This window comes from Podarcis filfolensis (assembly GCF_964270895.1).
Source record: "Podarcis filfolensis genome assembly, chromosome: 2".
Taxonomy (NCBI): domain Eukaryota; kingdom Metazoa; phylum Chordata; class Lepidosauria; order Squamata; family Lacertidae; genus Podarcis; species Podarcis filfolensis.
Genome location: NC_139605.1, coordinates 84,458,364 through 84,475,469, shown reverse-complemented (window position 1 = coordinate 84,475,469; position 17,106 = coordinate 84,458,364). Strand labels below are relative to the sequence as shown.

The 17,106-nt window shown below is 45.4% G+C and overlaps 1 protein-coding gene across 2 annotated transcripts; it reads right to left on the bottom strand.

Moving 5' to 3' along the window:
• Nucleotides 1-849: 849 nt before the first annotated feature.
• Nucleotides 850-15,871, bottom strand: LOC310755250 (cytochrome P450 2B4-like). 2 transcript variants are annotated; one of them, XM_083597757.1, is made up of 10 exons: nt 15,812-15,871; nt 14,392-14,584; nt 13,047-13,209; nt 12,669-12,818; nt 10,550-10,710; nt 9,195-9,371; nt 7,404-7,542; nt 5,312-5,499; nt 4,001-4,142; nt 850-1,453 (listed from the first exon to the last, which is right to left on the bottom strand). In XM_083597757.1, the coding sequence occupies exons 2-10, from the start codon at nt 14,560-14,562 to the stop codon at nt 1,260-1,262; spliced, it is 1,485 nt and encodes a 494-aa protein (XP_083453883.1). In that variant the 5' UTR covers nt 14,563-14,584; nt 15,812-15,871; the 3' UTR covers nt 850-1,259. The 2 variants fall into 2 exon arrangements, with proteins under 2 accessions (XP_083453883.1, XP_083453882.1); XM_083597756.1 differs by lacking the exon at nt 15,812-15,871 and having other exon boundaries at nt 14,392-14,763.
• Nucleotides 15,872-17,106: the final 1,235 nt, after the last annotated feature.

The following is a 17,106-nucleotide window of genomic DNA, read 5'->3' as shown; positions in this document are numbered from 1 at the left end:
TCTTTGTGAAAATGACATTAAATTATGTTCACACTTTCTGAAGGAATCTGGTCCTCCTACAAGTAGTCTCAGTTTCCTCTAATTCCGAAGAAATTTTCCCTTTGACCACTTGTCATTTACCTGCCTGTGAGATATATAAATTTTCTTTTTTTTAAAAATGGTCCAGTAGCACCTTAGAGACCAACTAAGTTTGTTCTGGGTACAGTGGTAGCTCTGGTTAAGTACTTAATTCATTCCGGAGGTCCGTTCTTAACCTGAAACTGTTCTTAACCTGAAGCACCACTTTAGCTAATGGGGCCTCCTGCTGCCGCCGCGCCGCCGAAGCACGATTTCTGTTCTCATCCTGAAGCAAAGTTCTTAACCTGAAGCACGATTTCTGGGTTAGCGGAGTCTGTAACCTGAAGCGTATGTAACCTGAGGTACCACTGTATAAGCTTTCGTGTGCATGCACACTTCTTCAGATACACTGAAACAAAGAGAGTTACTTTCATCTTCTTCAGAGATTTAAATAGACAGAATTAAGGAATTTGGGGGTACTGCCTCTTGAGCAGGTGCAGAGGAGAGAGATAAGCATTATATTTATTTGGCACGTCTACTCACAGGCTTTCTTTACTTTCAGTTGGGTTCTAATTGTGGGATCAGTGTTCCTCATGCATTCAAGTGTTTTTTTTGTTTTTTGTTTTGCACACAACAAATGCCACCCATATTCCCCCTCAATTCAATCCAGGGTAAATCCAATAAGATTAAAAAACAATAATCTGTTGCCAATGACTCATTTGAAATATCTCAACAACCTGTATGCAGTTTTAAGCCTCCAACTGAAACCAGACAAACAAGATTAGGATTCACTTTGTTAACTCAGTATAAAGCATTTATTTGCTCACAGATAACTTCTAGCCAGAAGCTGCTCTATGGTTACATTTGAGAGAGGCAGCAAAGAAAATTAGGCATGGGTTCTTGTATGAAGCCTACTGTATATTCAAAATGCATTGTCAGGGTTGTGGTTTTGGAATGGTCCACTAGAGGCAAGGGAAGAGTGATAGGACTCTCAGCGTGAGCTATGTGACATCAGAACCTCAAGTTTAGAATAACCATAATGCCGTGTGTCACACTTGGTGACGCTCAGCAGATTCCACATCCTCCACTTTTCTACTCTAGCACAGTCCTGAAGCTTTTGGACAGAGAAACAAATAGACACACGGAGACAGAGAGACATTGTTCTGGATCTCTGAGTATTTCTGGAATCATGAATTTCCTTCTCATTTCACATTTTTACGTCTGATGGCTTGTAACAGGCGGTGCTTCCCCTCTCCTCTGCAAGCAGAAAACAGGGTATCCATGTCCATCTCATTGGGGTTTGCAACCAGTTGAAAGGTGAAGTTCTGGAGCAGGGTGGCAATGAAGAGGAAAAGCTCCATCTTGGCCAGACCCTCTCCTGGGCAGGCCCTCTTCCCTAGAAGATGGAAAGGGAAAGAGAACTAGTTCATCACCTGAGACATTTATGGTACCCAGTAAACACTTGACTCCTGAGGAGTCACCTCAAATTATTATGTGTGTATAGAAACATTTTCCCAGAAGCAACATAATGTAGCCAGTACATTGAGATAATGTGATAGCCCCACAATATGAATGCAGAGGTATTTCATTAACCATTAAATGTACCGTATTTTTTGCTCTATAAGACTCACTTTTTCCCTCCTAAAAAGTAAGGGGAAATGTGTGTGCGTCTTATGGAGCGAATGCAGGCTGTGCAGCTATCCCAGAAGCCAGAACAGCAAGAGGGATCGCTGCTTTCACTGCGCAGCAATCCCTCTTGCTGTTCTGGATTCTGAGATTCAGAATATTTTTTTTCTTGTTTTCCTCCTCCAAAAACTAGGTGCGTCTTGTGGTCTGGTGCATCTTATAGAGCGAAAAATACGGTATGTTAGACTATAAAGGTTACCATCTGTAAGAGCTCTGTTATTCATTTTCCCACTCTTAAATTCAGTTGCCCATATTTTGCTACAATTTGTCATTAAAAAATATATTTGTCAAACCTCATCAGCATTTTAGGCAGAATTTGCCCTAATAAACTAATTTTTATATGTAATTTTGACTAATATTCACATTTTTGCAATCAGTTTTCCCTACTGTGATGCATCTTTGTATGTTATAGTTGCAAATATATTCATTTTTAGGCCCACTTTCCTCCAGTATATGCTTTTTGGTAAACATTGTTTGGTTGCAGAACTGTTGCATATTATTATAATTTTCACTTTTAGAAGCAGCACAGGGGCAGCTGCAGCATGGGGAGGTGGGTAACCATCCACCCTTGCACTATAAAAACTCCCACCCCCATGAGCTGTGGTTTGTCCCAGAGGGACTGTTTGTGTACCCTTAAATGCACTTGGGGAGATTTACTAAGATCAAGTATGCATTGAGAACTTCTGACTTATGGCCCAAAAAGATGTGTTATCGGGCAATATGTGACCAGATCACCTGCGTTCCCTTCTCCGCAAAAGTAAAAGACAGCCACTCTGGGGAATACAGGTGAATCACACTGGGACTGCAAAGTTAACCATCTCCCTATGCTGTTTTCCCAATGCAAGAGGACAATGCACATTCCTTCCATCACTCCCATGGTTGCTTGTACCTTTGCCCCACCCCACTCTGAGAGATTTAGTCATGAATATCTCCCTCCCACCATATTTATATAGTTTGACACCAAGATAAATAGCATTCTGCTTCAAGGCTCAGATCTGAAGCTCCTGTTCCCGATGCACAATAGTGTTCATGGCTGCTACTTTTACATGCTGAGACGTGGCTGGTGCTGTGGTCTAAACCACTGAGCCTCTTGGGCTTCCCAGTCAGAAGGTCAGTGGTTCGAACCCCCGCAACGGGCTGAGCTCCCGTTGCTCTGTCCCAGCTCCTGCCAACCTAGCAGTTCAAAAGCACACCAGTGCAAGTAGATAAATAGGTACTGCTCCGGTGGGAAGGTAAATGGCATTTCCATGCGCTCTGGTTTCCGTCACGGTGTTCTGTTGCACCAGAAGCAGTTTAGTCATGCTGGTCACATGACCCGGAAAAGCTGTCTATGGACAAACGCCGGCTCCCTCGGCCTGAAAGTGAGATGAGTTCCACAACCCTATAGTTGCCTTTGACTGGACTTAACCGTCCAGGGGTCCTTTACCTTTTATCTACTTTTATATGTGGATTTGCGTGTGCTCGAGGTGTTAATCTCAAAAACAAGACAGTCAATAGCAATGGCAGGGAGCAAGTCCAACACATGTGGATGAGGCAGGAATTTCAGCAGCAGCCATGATAGCAGAAGACCAGACTCCAAGAAGCAATGCCGGATTACCAAATTGGCAGAGTAGGCACCAAACTATGGGCCCCATGCCTTTTATGGGCCCCACAACAACGGACCAAAATAATATTGATTAGATCTTGAAAGAAAATTCCAGTCGAGCTTTCTTAGTTCAATGTTATCTCACGGGAGTGCACGCGCTAGGGAGACCCCAAAATTTCAACCGCCTAGGGGCCTCCACAGGGTTTAATCTGGCACTGCCATGAAGCACTCTCTATGCCAGAAGCGGGAAATCTTTTCACATGATCTGGGCGGGCAGGACCAGAGGCAATAGTGGGTAGAGCAATGGAGCATCCTTTTGCACAGTAGGCTCTATCCAGCCTTGCAAAAGCCAGAGGATTATTTCTGCACCTGCCCCTTGCCCGCCAGCCAGCCAGCTAAGCAAGAAGTACTGTCACAGTTCAAGGACATATTCCAGTCAGCCAGAGCACTCAGGGTGGGCATAGAGCAGGGGTAGTGGTGGGTGCAGCCTGGGAGAAAGGGGTGTGGTCTGGGGAGGGGGGTGTTTGCTTGAGGAGAGTCCTGATGGCCAAACAAAGAGGCCTGGAGGGCCACATTCAGCTCTCTGAGCTCTCTCAGTCCTGCTCCAGGCTTTTGTAGGATCTTTGGTACCTAAATGCAGCTGTGAGCCCCGCGAACAGCTCTTACTTTTACCTGCAGAGAAAGCCATATAGGCATCATTCTTCCTGAATTTGCCCTCTGCATCCAAGAAGTGACCCGGGTCAAACTTTTCAGGAGTCTTCCAGCAGGCCGGGTCGAAATGCGCAGAAATGAGCAGTGGAACAATAATGGTGCCCTTTAGGGAGACAAGAAGATGCATAATCAAGACTGTCGGCTCAATTTAACAGAGAGCAAATAAGTCTTGTCTTTGACAGAGAGCTGAATGGAATAAATCTCAGTGGTTCATAGAAGGATAGTAGCAGAAAGATGATGGGAGCTAAAGGTGGATGGATCTGTCAGTTTCAATTATCTCAAGTTCTCATTCCCCCCCCCCCCCATTTCTGCAGCATTTTTTCTTAAATCCTCATAAAAATGCCTCAGCATTTTAGTGCAAATATCTTCTAATAAGCACATTTGTATGCAGCATTGTGCACAATTTTCACAAGCAACCCCCTGCCCTGAAAGTAATGCATTTTTGAATGTTTTTTCATGGATCTACCCATTTTTATGCAAACTTTCCCCTTATCGATGCATTTCTGTAAACATAGTTTTGTTGGCGAGACTATATCATAAAATTTGAACTGATTTGAATTTTCCATTCTCATGCTGTTTCCATTCTCATGTTGTTTTGAAAAGTGTGGATTTGATAGAGTCAACTAAGTAGTTGTGTGCATGGAATGAGGTCCGCTGGCACAACAAGACTCTCCCCACTCTCCTCCCACCACATGCCTCTCACCCCCTAAATCTCTTCTGGAGGGTTGGGAAAAATGCAAGGTTTAAAGAACGGATCAGTGGGGAGGATAGGTGGGGAAGTTCTGCTGCACAAGCAGACCTCATTCCCCATATGCATACCCCACTTGGCACTATGTTAAGCCCCACCCCAAATCTTTATGTGATTTACGATCACTTGTATCAAGATGTGTGGGGGAAAGTGTGTGTAGTGTTTTACCAACAATTCAAAATCTGCACTTCTCCCAGTTTAGCAGTGCAATTCTCTGGCCATGTGTACAAAAACACACATACTAAGATAAAGTGTGCATAAAATTCATATACTGATGAAAATAACATACAAGCTGCGTTGTAATAAGCTAAAATGTATATATTAGGAGAAATTCACACTGCAATGCTAATGAAATTTCATAAATACTTTTTAAAACATGCAGAGTGATGTGGAAAAGTGGAGAACTAGAATTTATGACTGGAGAAATGAGAAGCAAAAAGCTGAAATTGCCATATCTGACTATCCTTTGCACAATACATTTGCCCTTCACCAAAATACCCTGTTTATTTTCTGACTTGCCACACCTGAGGGATGGTGTAGCCCTTGAAATCCACATCCTGAGTTGTCAAACGTGGAAAAGCCTCACCACTCCCTAGCTGATAACGCATCATCTCATGGGTAAATGCATTGGTGTAGTTCATCTTCACCCTGTCCTCTATGCCAGGAGCACGGTTGACTCCAACAACCTCATCAATCTCTTGGTGGACTTTGGCTGCAAAGAATGATATTTTATTGCAATGAATAATATTATTGCATGTTATTCTGGAACCCATTAACCCCATATTGACAATACAAGCTCAGACTGCCTGCATCATACAGTGTGTAGAACCAAGGATATACAGCCGATTTTCGCTTTCCAATTTCAACCCTATTTGAGAGATCAATTTGAAGTGATGGCCCAATGATCCACAGTCACTTGCTGCATGACAGATCCACTGCTTGATCCAGGCCAGTAATCAAAAATGCTTAGGGTTAATCACAGGTTTGTCTGACCCAGAACGAGGGCTTTTTTTTTCAACTGGAAATCAGTTCCGGCACCTCTCAGGTGGGCGCTATTGCCATTATAAGAGAACAAGGGAGGCATTCATGGTGAGTTCCAGTACCTCTTTTTCTAGAAAAATAGCACTGCCAAGGACTTGCGTTCGACTGAAGGGACCAGTGGAATTCTAGAAGCAATAAAAGGAACCTGCTCCTGCTAAAACCAGAACAGGAGCATGAAGATGAAATTCTGCATCTGTTAAGCTTTATTCTGCTTACTCTAGCAGTTTCTCATAATCAATCCATCAAGTCTGAGCTATCTTAAAAGAATAATTAGGAGGTCTGTCCCTGCTCACTCCACCCGCCAGCTCTGCCTCCCCATTGGCCAACTACCTTCTCCCCACACTGGCCAACCCTCTTCCTTTACACCTCACCTACTCTGGGGGTGCTTCCCAGGGTGGTTTGCTAAACTGCTCTATGAAAGTCACTCTCCGCTTGTGTTAAACCTCATTGCAGCCATGCTTAATGGAGGGTTAATGCTTCGTAGAGCAACTTGCTAAACCACACTGTGAAATGCCTCATCCCTTTCTATTAAACAGCTCCCCTGGGGCCCCTGCCACCAGTGCTGCTTCCTCAACTCTCCTGCCTGCTGCTCATAGTTCTAGAGTTGGCTTGGTCACCTGTTGGCAGCCACCTGAATTGCAGAGTGTGATGATAGCCTTACATTTCTATGTAAGAAAGAAGCTATAATGTATGAAATCATTCTAGAGCGGGTGAAAGATTACTGTATAGAGAGAATAGCTGCTTTATTGGCCTGTTTGCCTCAGAACAGGACCGGCCCACCCAAGAGGCTTGGTGAAGCATTCACCTCAGGCAGCAGCCCAGGGACAGTGGAGGAGGCAACAGATCCAGGCCCCTGAGGAGCCATCTCCTCTGCCTGTCAGCCACTGCCTCCTCAGCCCCCACCTTCCCCCACCATTCTTCCTTGCCACCTGCTGCTCTCTGGTCCTTTCCCCCCTCCCCCACTGTCTTCAGCAGGTGTGGGATTCTCCAGGCTGCCTCCCATTGCCTCAGGAGGTTGCTGTGGCAGAGGTGATGGCAGCAGCAGAGCAAGAGGCAGGGGTGGCCGTGGGCCACCATTTTCTGTTTTGCCTCAGGCAGCAAAATGCACTGCCTCAGAAGGTTATACATCTAGTGCACATTTAAAATGTGAAATGTATTTTCAAACATGGTTAAATTGTTAATTTCAAATACTGAGGTGGTTGTGGGATTGTGGTGGTCAGAGAAATCTCTTGGGGTTTCTTTCAACTTGGCCATTCTTGATTCTAAGAGGATGTGGGCCAAGAAATGGACAGGCAGGTTTAGGCTCATTGTTAAGTAAACTCCAGAAATAAGTTGCCCAGGGTGTTCCAGCTGTTAAGTAGAGGAGTTTAGCAACAGCTCGGGAAGCAGAGATTTCTACTAGAGGGTGGTGGGCATGGCTTTCTTCACTTTCTCTAAGGGTGGCGCTTGTGGAGAGAGAAACAACCTGTAGTTTTGTGGGAGAGACAACACAGACTGGGGGTGGGGGTGGTGAGAAAGCTAAGCTGGAGCTCTGAAATATCTGGAAGTGTCTGTTGGGGTGCTAAAACTGTGTACCTTGCATGTGTGGGAACCTTGCCAACAACAGGAGGCCATAGAAGATGGTAATGCTTGAGGTCTCTATACCAGCAACAAAGAGGACAAACGCAGTCATCACTAGGTCTTCAGCACAGATATTCTGAGCAGAGCTTTGTTCCTGTAAATTAATGCAGAAAGAAAGGGAAGAGGTGGAAGGGAAATACCTGCTTAAAATAAAGGACCAGAATTTGTGCAACACCAGTAAGCTGGCAAGATGGTTTTCTCGGCTTTAGCTCCATTCTAGATTAAGGTTACCAGATTTTTTCCAATGAATCCGGGACACAATAAATAAATAAATACTACACGTTTGGGATGTTGATGCTGCAGCGATGGCAGTGGCAGAGGGGCGGCCACTGCCTTGACCTCAACCGCCACGTTTCCCCTTCCTCTGAGGCTCCTATCTCCTTTCTCCATGAGCCTGGGCAGCCCCTGAGTTGTTGGTTCTTCGGTGGTGGGTCAGGCATGGAAGGCAGAGAAGGAGGGCCAAGAGCGGTGGCGGTGGCGAGGCTCGGGCAGCGCAATGCCTCCCTTCCCATTGGAGCAGCCCCAATTCCATTCCTACTTGCGTGCAAGCAGGAGGTGGTGGGGATCCCTCAGCTGGGAAGGGAGGCTTCCTGTTGCCTAACTGAGAGATCCCTGCCCCCTCCTGCTTGCACGCAAGCTCCGATAGGCAGCATGAAGCCTCCCTTCACAGCTTAGTTGCTGGGGTCAGGGAAGGTGGAGGCAGCCTGGAAGCTGCATCTTAGAGCCCCTGCCCCACCATCATATGGGGACTTCCGAGCAGCTCCTGAAGCCAGCCAGAGGCAACAGCTCCGGGCTGCTGAGACTGCCACTGCTGTGTTTCCCGGGGACATTAGATGAAATCTGGGGACATTCCAGGGATGGAATTTGTCCAGGGACTTATTCGCAAATCCATGGACTGTCCCCGGGAAATGGGGACGTCTGGTAACCCTATTCTAGATCAAGCTATAGGAAGGGGCCACCAAAAGCGGCAATCCTATGCAATACTCTACACATTAATTTGGATGTCCCATGGAACTTACTGAGACTGTCCCACCCATCTGGATAGAGGTAGCAGCTTAGGTTCATGGCTGAATGGAAAAGAAAAGGGACTGAGGTGAAGGTGAAGCAGATCCAGTTCCTTCTCCTATGGCCTTTGTACAAGCAAACTCCTAATATCTGATGTGTCTTACTCCCTTGCCTCCACCACCTACCCCTCTGTGGGACCCTGCCACAGATAACCTTTGTGGCTCGGCATTTCCCTCTGTGCAAAGGAAGGCCATCTGACTTACTCACCTCTCAGCCAGAGCCTCCTCCTCTCTCTTCTTGACCCTGCTTTCTATGTTCCTTTGGAGCTCTAGCCTGATGCACTTGGTGTGTTCCTCTCATTGCCTTCCACTTCAAGGAGCCCTCAAAATTTTCATGTTCCCCCATTACCTGATAAGCATCTCCAACTGATCTGTGTGCTGCTGGCTATGGCCAAGCAAGGTGGACATGTTGATGCACACCCAGGTGAGTGACTTTGGATCACAGGGACTCACTACTGAATTTACAGGCAAAGAATTATAGCAGACATGACATTATATGCCACATACATATAAAGTTTTCTGGAGAGCATAGCCAATTTCCAATCAAAATAGTCTGCCCTAAGCTTTTGGGGTGGGGGGGTGGGGGGCGGGAATCCCCAGGCTGAAAAGATACAAGTTCTGTAGTTACACGCAACAAGCCACTTCCCTTAGCTTCCCTCCCGCCAACAAACTTCTCATCTACCTTATTCAACCTGAGCAGGAAGCAGTCAATAAAATCACCAGGATTTTGTGGATCCAGGTTCAATTTGTGAGATTCCACGCTATCTCGGATAAACTGGAAGAGCTTGGAAGAGTCAGTGAAGCAAATCTTGTGTGGTCCAGGTACGAAGTCCATAATCCTTGGGATAGCATTGTATGCCTGGGACAAGGCAATGCAGTGCATTAGAGACAGTGATTCCCTCCCCCCTCTCCTGCCCCCATCTTCAGTGGCTTACTTTCCCACCTTTGGCCCAATTCACACGTTAATATATGCACCTATGTATTAGAGAAGGGCTGCCACATTCTTTCTGGCAAAATACAGGGCAGGGCAAGGGGGGGTGATTTTTATTTTTAAAATCTGGTGCTGAAATGACTTCAAAACAATCAATTACAATCTATTACAGTCTAACAGAATGGCCCCTCTGGAATTTGACATACACACATACATGCGCACACACACACATTTGTAAATCTGTCTGTGCTTTGCTACCCAGAACTTAAATACATAACCTTTCACACACCTTTTCACACACATGCATTTGGAGAGGATCTCTAAATTGGCGGGGGGGAGGGGGAGGGAGAGGGAGAGGGAGAGAGTTGACCTGAAATACAGGACAAACTGCATTCTGCATTGAATCAATATAGGACGCAGCATTTTACATTGAAATATAGGACTCAGTGGTGTAGGGTGTGTGGTGGGTGCGGACCGCCCTGGGTGTCATCACTAAGGGGTGTGTGTGACAAAATGGCAAAATTTGTGTTTTTAAAATAAATAAATATAAATTGGGCTCACAAAACTTTTCTTTTTTTTGGAAAAAATAACTCCCGCACTCACCACAGCTCCCTTCCTATGCCACTGATAGCTAGGCGAAGCGGGGGACACTGCAGCGTGCCTGAGCCATGTGCCTCTCTTGAGGGGGAGGCGGCGGGCTGACTGCCTGCAAGCTCCATGCTGCTTTTTTGAGCAACATGAGACTTGTGTCTGCCCACCACCTCAGCCGCCCTACAGCTGAGGGGGAGGCTGCGTAGAGGCTCCATGCAGTGCTCCCTGCCTTGGCTCGCCCCGCCCCCATGGGTAGTTCGCCCCACCCCCAGCTGCAGGACACACGCGCTGCACCGGGCACCCAAGCAGCTAGCTACACCGCTGACAGGGCTATCCTGTATTATACAGGATAGGTGACAACCCTTGTTCTCACTAACATGGAAAACCTATGTCCAGATTGTTCTCCTTCGGAATGCAGAGGAATGTTTGCTCATAAAAGGAGCATTTTGCATAAATGAACACTTTCAATGACTGGGAGAAGTCTCCAGTTTTCCTAGTGCATGAGGGTGACGTACCACTCCGGAGACATGGAAAAAGAGGTTCACAAATTTCTTGATCACATCCATGAGCTCCTTTAATTGGGGGTCTTCATAGCTGAATCGGGTCCCAAAGATAACAGAGCAGAGCACATTAGAAACAGCAGTTGCGATGTCTGGCAATGCATCAAAGGCCTGTCCTACAACCACAAAGAGAGGGTTAAAAAGATGACTGGCGTTTGTATCCTCTGCTCTTCATCCGTCAAAGCTTTGTGAACTTTCTCGGTGACTGATAGTTTGGAATTTGGATCTTTTATCTCTGTGTGTTCTGAAATTAAAGCTCAAGGTTGGCACATTCAAATAAGTGAAGGTGATGTGCCAAATTGAAGAAGAAGAAGAAGAAGAAGAAGAAGAAGAAGAAGAAGAAGAAGAAGAAGAAGAAGAAGAAGAAGTGAATTTCATCTGAATTCATCATGAAATCAGTTTTTCCACACAGAATTTATATGGAAAATACAGCAGCTCTAGCAAGACACATTTCTGAAAAAATTGTAACATGAAGAGGCTGATTAAAACAAGCATTATGAAAAGCATGGGAGCAAGCAATTTTGCTCCCCAAAGAAAGCTACCAAAAGAGAGATGTGTTAGTCACTGTGTTCAGTGGGGCTTACTCCCAGGTAAATGGCCAGAGGATCGCTGCCTTAATGCCTCCACAGACATACACACCTAAGATATTGGAAAGGACAAAAGGTGAAATGAATGCCAGAATTCACTACCACAATCCAGCCAGTCATTAACCTATGAGAAATGTACTTCCAACACATTAGAGATACTGCCAATGTATGTGTTATGAGCAGGGAAACGGGTTCTTCATGCCAAAGTGTAGAATCTTGCATTGAATTTCATTGTATTAGTTTGGGCCCAGGTCTCCAATCTGTTAAAGCCATTTTGAATCCCAATTCTGTCTTCTGCAGCGTTAGCTACCCCTCGCAGTTTGATATCATCTGCAAATTTGATTAGCATTCCCTCAATACCTTCATCCAAGTCATTTATAAAGATGCTGAACAACAACGGGCCCAGGACAGAACCCTGGGGCACCCCACTTCTGGGCCATGTCCAAAAAGTGGTATTGGGAGATGAGTGTTCAGACCCCTGGGCTCTCACTTGTGGGGTGCCTCAGAGTTCTATCCTGTCCCCCATGCTTTTCAACATCTATATGAAGTCACTGGGAGAGATCATCAGGGGGTTTGGGCTGGGTGTTCACCAGTATGCAGATGATATCCAGCTCTACCTCTCATTTAAATTGGAACCAGTGAAGGTGGTGAATGTCCTTGTGTGAGTGTCTGTAGGTGGTTGGAGGATGGATGGCAGCTAACGGATTGAGGTTGAATCCTGGCAAGACAGAAGTATTGTTCCTGGGGGACAGAGGGCAGTCAAGTATGGGGGATTCCCTGGTGCTGAATGGCATAACTGTGCCCCTAAAGGACCAGGTGCACAGCCTGGGAGTCATTTTGGACTCACAGCTGTCCATGGAGTCACAGGTCAATTCTGTGTTCAAGGCGGCTGTCTACCAGCTCCATCTGGTACACTGGCTGAGACCCTACCTGCCTGCGCACTGTCTCACCAGAGTGATACATGTGTTGGTTATCTCCCACTTAGACTACTGCAATGCACTCTATGTGGGGCTATCTTTGAAGGTGACTTGGATACTCCTCCTCCTCCTACTACTACTACTACTTTTTTCCAGGATGATGAGAAACCATTAGTGAGCACTCTTCAGTCAACCAGCTATAAATGCACATAACAGTTATCTCATCCATAACAGTTATCTCATCATGGAGGGCTTTGTCAAAAGCTTTACTGAAATCAAGATACACTACGTCCACCACATTCCCCTGCTCCTGGTCACACGTCTGTATGCCCCAGCATACTCTTCTTTACTTCCTCTTTAACACTGTTCCCGCCCTAAAGGAAGGGCTGCTCTGTGTTCCCTATACCAGGAATGGGAATCTAGCATGTTCCAAATATTTTGGACCCCTGCTTCCATTAACCCTGGCCATTGGTTATGCTGACTGTGGCTGAAGGGAGCTGGGGTCCAACAATATGTGGAATGCCGCAGGTTCCCCATCTCTGTACTAGACCAGGAAGGTGCCTAGAGAACCTTGTTTGGCTGCCAGCACTTCCACCAAGCAGTTTGCCTCCTCTTGCATCCGCTCAGCCATCGGTTTCCTCCCCATGCCAAAGTTCCTCAGTGTGGAGAGAGTGAAGCGGCGCAGTTCCCTCCATTTTTCATTGTCTGGGTTGAGGAGCCCTGAAAAATACAATTGGCACTGTCGTATTTATGTTTAATCAGACGACACTGAAGTCTGCAGCATGTTTTGTCCAGAGGCAAGGATCTTCTCCCAAAGGATTTAGATGGCTCGTTGTCCCCAAGATTTGTAAGAAGATTGACAGCCATCAATTCCTGGGAAAGATTGCCATGACTCATGGCAACTGCATCTCAAATTAAGGGGAAGATAAGATAGTTAAGAACACCCACCGTAGCCATCAGTCACTTTTTCAATGAGAGCTATGCGTGGCCGCCCACCAAACGCTTCAGCGTGATCCACCAATGCACCTTTGACCGCATCATATCCACAAAGCACAACCACAGGCTTTGGCCCCAGCCAGATGGTGAAGACTGAGCCATACTTCTCAAGAAGCTGAGGACAGAATCCAAGAAAAGCACGAGTCATTGAGCTATAAGATATCATTCTTGGAAATCTGCTCCAATTTGCTGCCCACACCATACCATTGCTTACTGCAGATCAGTTGCATTGATCGTCCTTTATTTTTGTTTTTTTTAAAAATGGAGTTCAAAGAATGTGTGCATGGGGGGGGGGGGAGATCCTCACCTGACCTATGTAAGTACCTTGAATGGGCTCTGCAGCTATACTTATCTCAGTTCTAGCATTGGGGAGAACATGATAAGTTCACCTCAAATAAAGGAAACAGCCTAGTGTAAGACTGAGATTGCATTCACATTAGAACTTCACCTCTGATTCACAGCTATCGCCCAAAGCACATTAATACTTCACTTCGCATTTAGCGTGCTGAGTTCAATTCAATCATTTCTTCAAGATGCAGGGAAACCTTGAAGCGTTCCAAAAATGCTGGCATTAAAGAGACGGCATGGGTGGTTCTGAGCATAGGAACGCAGCAATTTGCTTCATGCAGAGTCAGACCATCGGCCCATTTACTCCAGTAATGCCTACACTGACTGGCAGCAGCTCTCCAGGTGCTCTCCGGGACTGAGCATGTGACCCTCTCTTTGCAAAACAATGTACCCTTCCTGCCCCCACTCTTCTGCTTTAAAGGGGAAAACACACACATCTGGACTCATCAGATCATGGATCTTTCATGCCAAGGTTGCTTTGAGTGGAAAGATCACAAGGCAATTGGAACACCATGAGTCATGGTGTGAGGAGAGCTAAAACGTGAAGTAGATATTGATGAATTTACCTTAAGAGTAGAAGCAAAGAGCAGAATAAAGGGGGGGGGGAGTTAAATACAGGCTAGAAGAACGCTTCCAAATGCAATCAAATGAAGGTGGCAGGGGAGAGAACTTCAATCATGCCAGCTGGATGAGTTAAAGTGAAATAAATCTCACCCATCTGATCCTAATGGATCTTGAAAATGCTTCCCAAATTATGGGGTAGTTATGAGAATAGAACCAAGGAGCATTTGGATTAGGTGGTGGCACAAGAGGATTGGTATTCCTGGAAATCTCACATATGCATTCACCTCCTGCCTTTATTTCTGCCTTTGCTTCTTGAGCCATCTCTTATTCTCTGGCTTTTTAAAGAAAGGATTCCAGTGGCAGCCTTGCAAGAGAGGGCACTTACCTTGGGGTAGGTTTTGTATAGAGGCAGGACCTCTTTCTGCAGGAGGTTCCCCAGAAAGAGCCAGGGAGTGGGTCCTGGAGGTAGCTGGCCTCTTGCTTTGTGAAGTTTGAAGGACAAGGCCGTGAGCAGAAAAAGAAGAAGGAGCACTCCTACCCCAATTACCAGCTCCATCTGTATCCTTGCTCTGTCCACTCTAAAGGCAAAAGGGCAGAAGCTTTTTAAGAGATGCTGACCTAGAAGAAAGTGACAAAGTTTGAGACACGCCCAGAACGCCAGCAAGAGACATTTTTTCTACCTTCCTGGATTCCAATCCCCCTGGTATCTTCCATTGTTGCTAACACAGCTGCAGGCTAGTCAATTACACCAGTGATTAGGGACGCAACAGAACTTTTCACAAAACTCTTGTTTAGTTACGGTTTTGATTTCAAATAAAAATAAATGGCACAATCCCTGTTATTTTCTTCTGTAAAGGTTCATTTGCCATTATCATCATAAACATAGGTTCAAGATTCCAGTAAGTAAGAGTTTGAAAGGGATATAGATTTAGGTCAGTTTATCCCCATGGGGATTTTTGTCAGGGAATGGACAATGGGTGTTTATTAAGTTTGGAATTAACTACTAGTCACGATGGCTATGGTCTCTCTCCACGGTCAGAGGCAGTAATGTCAGTTGCTGGAAATGAAAGGAGGTGAGAGTGCTCTTGTGCTCAGCTCCCACTTTTGGTTTCCCCCCCAGGCAGTGGCGTAGCGTGGGTTGTCAGCACCCGGGGCAAGGCAAGTAATTTGCACCCCCTAACCCGTGGATTTTAGTAGGGGCAGAGAGCTGCGAGTGCGAACGCGCCCCCCCCAGATGTTGCGCCCGGTGCGGACGGCCCCCCCTGCACCCCCCACGCTACGCCACTGCCCCCAGGTGTCTGGGTGGCCCCTCTGAGAGCAGGATGCCAGGCTATTTGGGCCATTGGCCTGATCTTGCAGACCATTCTTAGTTCTTTGTTGAAGCCTTCTTTTATAACTGAAACTAGAATTTAACTGGTTTTGTGCTTTGAAAATGCATTGACCTTGTTTTCTCCATGGAGCAGTGGTCAGCAGTTCCTGACACTCTGGTACTTTAAAGACATGGGATGATATTCAACACTAAATTAGGCCCATTGATTTTTACTCAGAACAGACACGTTGAAATAAATTGGCCTAATTTAGTCATATTCCTTCATTTCAGTGGCGTTACTCTGAACAAAACTGAACACCACTCCTACAGATTTATTGTGACATGAGATGAATATATATGATGATAAATAAAATGGGCTTCTGTCTACAAAAGCTTGTGCCATAACAAATTTGGTTAGGCTCAAAGTTGTTGTTGACCTTTCTGCTCAAATTGTTAACCTAGGCTCAAATTGTTAACCTTCTGCACTTTCCCATACCTGCAGTTTCAGTTCCTGTTCTTTGCATTGCTGCTTATTTTAGCTCAATGGCACTGCAACTTTGCAGTTTTTCTTGTCCTGTTTCCCCATTCTGCTGCCAGCATCATTCCCCTTCTTCCTCCTGCCAGAGGACCAGTTTGCACTAGAAGAATTCGGCACTGATTATATTTTTATTTTTTTTTAAATATTTATTAATTTTTCACAAATTTTAAAAACACAAATCACAACAAAACAAGAACATAGACACACACAAAACATAAAAAACACCACATGTATAATTTCAAACCCCTTTTTCATACAAGATTTTCCCGACCTCCTCATACCTCCCCTTACTGCATTCCAATCCTTAATTAGTTATGCTCAACAAATCCTTCCCTATTTTCTGATAAGTAAATTTTAACCTTTCTTTTCATATAACATAATGGTTACAGCGTTCAACCTTATATTTTCAAATCCACAAACGTCTCAACATTCCATAATTTTACAATACTTCTTAAGATAGTCTTTAAATTTCTTCCATTCTTCTTCCGATGTCTCTTTTCCCTGGTCCCGGATTCTGCCGGTCATCTCTGCCAGTCTCATGTAATCTATAACTTTCATCTGCCATTCTTCCACGGTGGGTAGTTCTTCTGTCTTCCAATACTTTGCAATAAGCATTCTTGCTGCTGTTGTGGCGTACATAAAGAATGTCCTGTCCTTCTTTGGCACCCACTGGCCGACCATCCCCAGGAGAAAGGCCTCTGGTTTCTTCAGGAATGTATATTTAAATACTTTTTTTAATTCATTATAGATCTTCTCCCAGAAAGCCTTTATCCTTGGGCACGTCCACCAGAGGTGAAAGAATGTACCTTCATTCTCTTTACATTTCCAGCACTTATTATCAGACAAGTGGTAAATCTTAGCAAGTTTGACTGGGGTCATGTACCACCTGTAAATCATTTTCATAATATTTTCTTTTAAGGCGTTACACGCCGTGAACTTTATACCGGTGGTCCACACTGATTATAAACTACAATGCCCCTTTTGCTCATTACTAGGAACTCATGAACCATTCTCTAGCATTTCTTTGTCAACTGACTTGTTCCCCCTTTAAAGGACCTGGAGTCACAATGTTTGGGAATAGCCACACTACACAGGGAAAGGACTAAGAAGCTGATGCACAATCACACAAGCATGGGAGTACTACATCAGGATCCAACATGGGTTGATGGTTAGGATGTTGTACTGGGAAGACCCAGGTTCAAATCCCAACTCATCCATAAAGCCATCTAGATGACCAAGGTCTCAGCACCATG